Here is a 6,734-nt window from a genome sequence, read left to right on the forward strand (position 1 = left end):
GTCTCATCATCATCAATCATCATCATCATCTCCCTCATCTCCATCATCATCCATCATCATCATCATCATCATCATCATCGTCATCATCATCATCATCACTACTTCTCATCATCATCATAATTATCATGTCTATCATCATCATCATCATCATCATCGTCATCATCATCGTCATCTCCATCATCTCCATCATCATCATCATCTCCATCATCATCATCATCTTGTTCATCCTCGTCCTCGTCGTCATTGTCACCTGACGTTTCTGACCCACTCGGTGAACTCGGTCCATGGCCTGACAGGAGGAGGAGGTGGAGGTCAGCACCGCGAGAGGGAGCGATCGTTGCTCAAGCAAGTCCCACCTGCTCCTCTGCGGCTCCGTTCCACCACAAGTCAGTGAGGAGGACGTTGTTGGCAACGACCTGAGGAGATGAGGGTCATCGCAGACAAGAAGGGAGGAAGAGGAGGAAGGTTGGAGATAGAAGAGCAGGGAGGCAGGATGGAGAGGAGGATGGAGGGAGGCGGGAGAGGAGGAGGAGAAGGAGGAGGAGGGAGAGGAGGAGGAGGAGGAGGAGGAGAAGAAGAAGGAGGTGCAAGGGAGCCGGGAGTGGAGGGATGCAGAAGAGGGATGGACGGAGGGGGAGGGGAGGAAGATCAGCAGGGAAGAAGCAGGAGCAGAAGAGCGAGAGCAAATCGTCTCCCGCTTGTCCCTTGGCAAATTTTCAGCAAGAAAATCTCACCAGGTTGAGGCCCATTCCTCCGCTCTTGAGGGTTACGAGAAGGATGATGACCTTGAAGGAATGGAAAGAGATCAGCTGCAGGTGCGAGGAGAAACTTGTTCTGCGAGTGTCAAGGGGACAACTGGGGAGGAGGAGAGTCGATGGGGGAGATAGGAGGAGATTGATTCCGGTATGGAGAGGAGGACATCTGTATAGGTTTGTTGTGACATGGAGAAGGAGAAGGCGATATTGGTCGAGGAGGTGGTGAGGAGGTGGAGACAGAGAAAAGGACAGAGGAGAAGACAGAGGATTCAGGGTTGATGAGGAGGATAGTAGAGGAAAAGAGAGACAAGAGGTACGAGGAGGAAGAGGACGAGGAGGAAGAGGACGAGGAGGACGAGGAGGACGAGGAGAGGGAGGAGGAGAAGGAGCAGGAGAAGGAGCAGGAGGAGGAGCAGGAGGAGGTGCAGTGGCAGGGTAAAGACACTTCATCGGACGCACCTGCGGGTTCTGGTGGAAGATCTGAAGGGAGCTAGTACGTTCATCGCGGGACATGGTGCCATCTAGACGAGTGAAGCTGATCTGAGAGAGGGGAGGACGTGAGGGAGAGAATATCATAGGAAATTATGCGGAGAAGTCGGAAGTGGAGGGGGGAGGGGGGGAAGATAGGGATAGAGATAAAGACAGAGATAGAGACAGAGCAGGAGGATAAGGAGACAGAGAGGGGAGTGGGGGAGGTAGCGAGGGGGTTTGAGCAGGGACAGTAGTACAGGGTTGGAGGCTAAAGAGGGACAGGGAGGAAAAGAGAACCTGGTGAAGGTCAAGGACAGCTTCTAGAACATCCAGGAAGCGATTGAACTGTGAGAAGATTATCTGAAAGAGCAATCAGATCGGAGAGAGGATGTTGTATTTGTTGAGAACTGACGATTTTCTCTCCCTCTCTCTCAGTCCGGATATATTCGATCTCCTTCAAGATTGCCCGCAGCTGTGCCAGAGGTCAGAACAGCAACAAGACGGCTGGGGAATGAGAGGGCGAGAGCGGTGGGGGAGGAGGAGGGAAAGGTTGATCTAAGGGGGTGAGGAGGAGAAGAAGAGGAAGGAGGAAGGAGAAGAAGATGAAAACATGGAAAGTCGAAGATGAAGAAAATGAAAACGCAAGTAGGAGGAAACGAAAAGAAGGGATAGGGGACAGGGGAGGGAAAGGAGAGAGAGCTAGGGGAGGGGGGAAGGGGAGAGGGTCAGGAGACGACAGTAGATAGGGAGGAGGAGAGGGAGAGGGAGCATCTCCAAAGGCCTCCTTTTCTTGCCTTGCTGCTCAGAAATATCGTCTCGCTCATAGAGCATTCGTCTGTGAGTTTGCTCTTCTTGCTCGAGCTGGCCGTGTTTGCCTTCTCCCTCGACCACTCGGACGCTCTCTCGAACACTTGAAGCTTCTTGAGCATCTGCGAGGCATGCCAGACGTCCACTCGCTGGCTCGGAGAGTCTTGCTCCTCCAGCGATCGGGTCACGACGTCCACAAGCTCGACCCTCCGCTCTGCCCCGCCCCCCGCCCCGTCAGCTCCTCGCAGTCAGTGGGAGGATCTCCTGATTCTCACCGTAAGGGAGGAAAGTGAGGATGCTCTTGACGATGTTAATGACATCCTGTAAGAAACACTTCAAACGACAAAAGATACAAGACACAACACGTACATACATGCAACATACATACAACATACACACATGTGACATACATAAGACATACATATATGCTAAATACAACATACATACATACACCACAAATGACAACATCAAACGATTTTTGACAGCTGACTCAAATAAAGTCTCTACCGTCTTCTTGATGCTACCGCCCTGTGTCGCGGCAAAGCAATCGCAGCACTCTCGGAACTGCACCAAGATGAAGATCGAATCAAAGGAGGAAAACGGTCGAGGGGGGTGGGGGGGCTAGAGGAAACAAGAGATGCAAGAGAAAAGAATGGAAATGAGAGAGAAGAAGAAAACACAAGAGAGGAGGTAAAACATGAGAGGAGGTAAAACATGAGAGGAGGTAAAGCATGAGAGGAGGTAAAACATGAGAGGAGGTAAAACATGAGAGGAGGTCAAGAAAGGAAAACAAGTTCAAAGAAGGGAAGCAGTGCAAGGGAAATGCCCAAGTCTCTGACCTCCTGCAGCAGCGATTCCTCTTCGTACTTCCCTCCAACAACGATCTCATCATCAGCCTTCTGGTCCCCTAAACCATCCTGTCACCCGCACAGCATCCTCCCTCCTCCTCTCCTCTCCACCGTGCCAACAAGCATGTAGATCCTTCATGTCCTGCCGGGCTCCTCTCAGCCCGTCATCCCACTCTCCGTCCTCCTCCTTCCCCGCGATGGCAACGCTGTCGATCAGGTTGGCGAGCAAGCTCGGGTGGTTGCAGAACTGTCTCACTCCCTTTAGCTGCTCCTGCCATCCCTCCCTCCTCCACGTACCTGCCGCAGGCGCAGGAGGAGGACAAAAATCTTGGAGAAGATAAAGTTCTGCTCCTTCCCGCCCTCCCCTTGCAGCGTCCGAGACCTCAAGATCATTGACCCCCTCATGTGCAGAGCTTGATAGATCGTCTGGTCAGCACGACGACGGTCAGCCTGCTCGTTGCTCCTTCCTCCTCAACCCCTTTCCCTTCCTCCTCTTGCGCCTTTCCCCCAACTGCAACACCCCATTTCCTCCTCGTCCTCTCCACCACAACCACCTCCTTCCACTCCCCTCCTCCTCCTCCTCCTCCTCACCTTTTCTCTCTCTGACAAGACGATCTCTCGCATCTCCACGATCTTGGGAGGCAGCATGATGATCGGCACCCCGTGCAGCTTCTGGTCTTTGGTCCTCCTCAGGCAGAAGATACGAAGCAGCTTGCGGATGCGAACCTGTAAGGAATCGAGAGTTTAGAGACCTTATTGCTCCTTCATTCTCCTTCCTCCCTCCCTCATCCTCCCTCGCTCATCCTTCCTCCCCGCTCCCGTTTCCGTCCTTGCTCGGGTATCCCCTTTCTCCCCTTCCTCCTCTTCTTCCTGTTCCTTCTCTTCCTAATCCCTTTCCATTCCTCTCACTCCACTTTTCCTCAACCCTCGTCCTCTTTCCATTCCCCCACTCACCAGGCTCGTGGGGTTCCTCTGTCGGAGAGGGAGGAGAATGAGGCGCTGGAAGTAGTCGTAGGTATCGAGAGGATGGAGGCGGAGGAAGGAAAACAGCGGGAAGATATCTTCAAGCTTGTTCTGGATCGGAGTACCAGTGATCGCCCACCTGTGTGTTCCATCCAACTCCACCACCGCCTACCACCCCTCTTCAGATCCTGGCGACCACCCCTCTTGCACCCTCACCATGCTCTGCAACGTCTTCCGGTTGGAGATTAGGTGTGCCTCGTCCAGGACGATGCGCGACCACTTGACGCAGTGGAGAAGAGACGCTGCTTCCTCTGCGCTCCTCTTCGTCTGAACGAGCCATGAGATTCTCGTGCCAGAGACGAGGAAAGGGAGGGACCAGGAGGAAGACAGCAGGGGGAACAGCAGAGGAAACAGGAAAGGAGGGGGATCAGCAGGAGGGTCAGGAGGGAGTGGGGCGAGATCAGAAGGAACAGACCTCAGGGATGAATTCTGAGGAGAGGACGCTGTAGGTGGTGAGCACAATGTCATAGAGCATGAGGACGGCAGGATTCTTGGTCCTTCCTCCTCCATGGTACACGTAGACACGAAGTGACCCGTCGGTGTGCTCCTGGATCTGCTCGCACCAGGTCTGGAGGACGGAGAGCGGGGAGACGATGAGCGTCGGGCCCGTCATGTTCTGGGAACAAAGCTTTCCTTCCTCTATCAAGCTCCTCCTCTCCATTACCCCATGCATGATCAGCGAGATTGTAGTTAGCGTCTTGCCCAACCTGCAGGCAAGAGCGTCAACGGCCTGCCTCGCCTCCCCCTCATCCACAACTCCTTCCCTCCCTCCTCCCTCCTCCCTCCTCCCTCCCTGCTCTTCCAACAAAACAAAACTTCCTTTCTCTTGCGCACTCTCTCGCCATTTTCTCCACATCTCCTCCTGTCCTCCCTACCACCACCACCCCCTCCTCCTCCTCCTCCTCCTCCTCTTCCTCTTCCTCCTCCCAATCACCCCATGTCGTCTGCCAGCAGTCCTCCTCGGGCTCCCTCCGGCTCCTCCGCGCTGAACTTGCGGGTGACGGAGTTGTACCACCCTCGGACTCCCGTCTTCTTGTTCTTGTAAGGCTCCCAGAACAGAGCTCGTCCCTGCTCCTCCCGCTCTCGCATCCAGAAGAGCGCCTGTAAGGAGAGTGAGGATGGCGAAAGGAGGTGTCCACGGGAGGGATGCAGGGGCGGGAGAGGCGAAAGGAGGAGGCGGGAGGGGGAGGGGGGGAGGGGAGGAGGAGGGCGGATCCTAGAGGGGTAGCGATTGATGAGCTGGAGAGAACAGGATGGGACAAGGAGAGCAGGAGGGAAGAAGTGGAGCAGACGACAGCAAACACCAACACCAACTTTTCTCTGATGTCGCAAGAGTTTGGTCTTCACGCAGGGAGGAGCTTCTTCTTCTGGCATGGCATCATGCTCGACCTGGACGATGAGGCACAAGTCAGATGGACATCGAGAAGGGACGGGGAAGGGGGGAGGGGAGTGAGAGAGGAGAGACAGAGAGGGCGGCTGGCGGGGGAGAGTGGGAGAGAAGGGGGACAGAGAAGACATATTGAGGACCAGAGACTGGGAGTGGCAAGAAACGGGTGGGAGGTGGGGTGTGGAAGGATGCTGTAGGGAGGGAGGATGAAGATGGGAGGCTCGTCGGAGGCGGAGCAAGGACGGGGAGGAAGGGGGTGAAGGAGGGCAACAGGAAGGACTGACTTCTCCGTCAAACAAGTCATCGAAATTCGAGTGCATCCGGAACTCGATTCCACCGTCCATTTGCAACACTTCCTCCAAGTCCCTCTCATCCTTCTCCCTCCGGTATTGCTGAGAACCAGGATCAGCACCTGGCAAGCTCAGCAAGCGCAACAAGTCTCACCACGGCGCTGGGGTCTCTTGACAGGTAGTAATCCTTCTCTAGGCGGATCTCAAGGTCTTCAGAGACCAGGCTCTTGAGAACGGCCGCTTCCACCTGCTCTGATTGTCAGCCAGCGGCCAGGACCGCCAACTATGCTAGTAAGGCAAACAAGAATGGAGAAAATGGAGAAAGAATGGTGAAAGAATGGAGAGGTAGCAACAACATCACGAACGCTTTGCTCACTGATTCTGGCCCTTGCAACCAAGCATCAACCACATACTCGCGCTTCTTCTTCCCGTCGTTCATCTCTGTCAGCAAGCACCGGATGCTACCAGGAGGGATGTTCTCCCGCATGAACGGGATCAGCCGCTTCGCCTCCTTCCTGACGACCTGCGCGATCGACATGCCGCTGACCACCACATGAAGTACGTTGCCGTCGATGAGTAGCTCGCAGCTGTTGCCCAGCAGACTCTGAGGGAGCTCTAGAACCTCTTGAGAGCTTGCCATGTGCAACCTCAGCCAACAGATGTAGTCGTCTAGCGAGGAAGACAGTGCGTTCCCCTCCTGCATGGACGACTTGACCAGCGAAGGATTGTAGTGCAGCAAGTCATCGACGGACGTCGAGTTGTGCTTCGAGACAGGATACAGCTGCTCGCTGTGCTTCGGTTTGACCTGTGCCTCCAACTTCTCTTGCCACCTCACCTTCTTCGCTGCGCCCTCCTCCCTGCACCCCTCCCCCCCGTGCCCCTCGTCCCCACTGGATGATCGCTTGCCTCCCAACTGCTTCTGCAGGAATCTCTCCATCTCACCCTCGTAGTCTCTCTCTATCTTGGGCTCGGCTTTCACCTCTGCCTGCTTGTCGTTGGGCGCGTACTGATCCAACCACCTATCCAACTCCGCTTCTGACCCGCTAACCTCTCTGTTCTCCATGAGGGCCCGGGCAACCTTGTCCCTCCTAGACTGGATGATCGTCCTGAGCTGCGAGACATGATTGATAGGCACCAGGGTCTCGTTCGATGT

The 6,734-nt window shown here is 54.9% G+C and overlaps 1 protein-coding gene across 1 annotated transcript; it reads right to left on the minus strand.

Moving 5' to 3' along the window:
* Positions 1-3,766: 3,766 nt before the first annotated feature.
* GUITHDRAFT_66606 (hypothetical protein) lies at positions 3,767-4,517 on the minus strand (the record flags this gene model as incomplete). The annotated part of the gene is made up of 3 exons (XM_005837807.1): positions 3,767-4,012; positions 4,061-4,146; positions 4,316-4,517. The coding sequence occupies 3 exons, from the start codon at positions 4,515-4,517 to the stop codon at positions 3,767-3,769; spliced, it is 534 nt and encodes a 177-aa protein (XP_005837864.1).
* Between the last annotated feature and the right edge of the window lie 2,217 nt (positions 4,518-6,734).

Source organism: Guillardia theta, assembly GCF_000315625.1.
Source record: "Guillardia theta CCMP2712 unplaced genomic scaffold GUITHscaffold_13, whole genome shotgun sequence".
NCBI lineage: Eukaryota > Cryptophyceae > Pyrenomonadales > Geminigeraceae > Guillardia > Guillardia theta.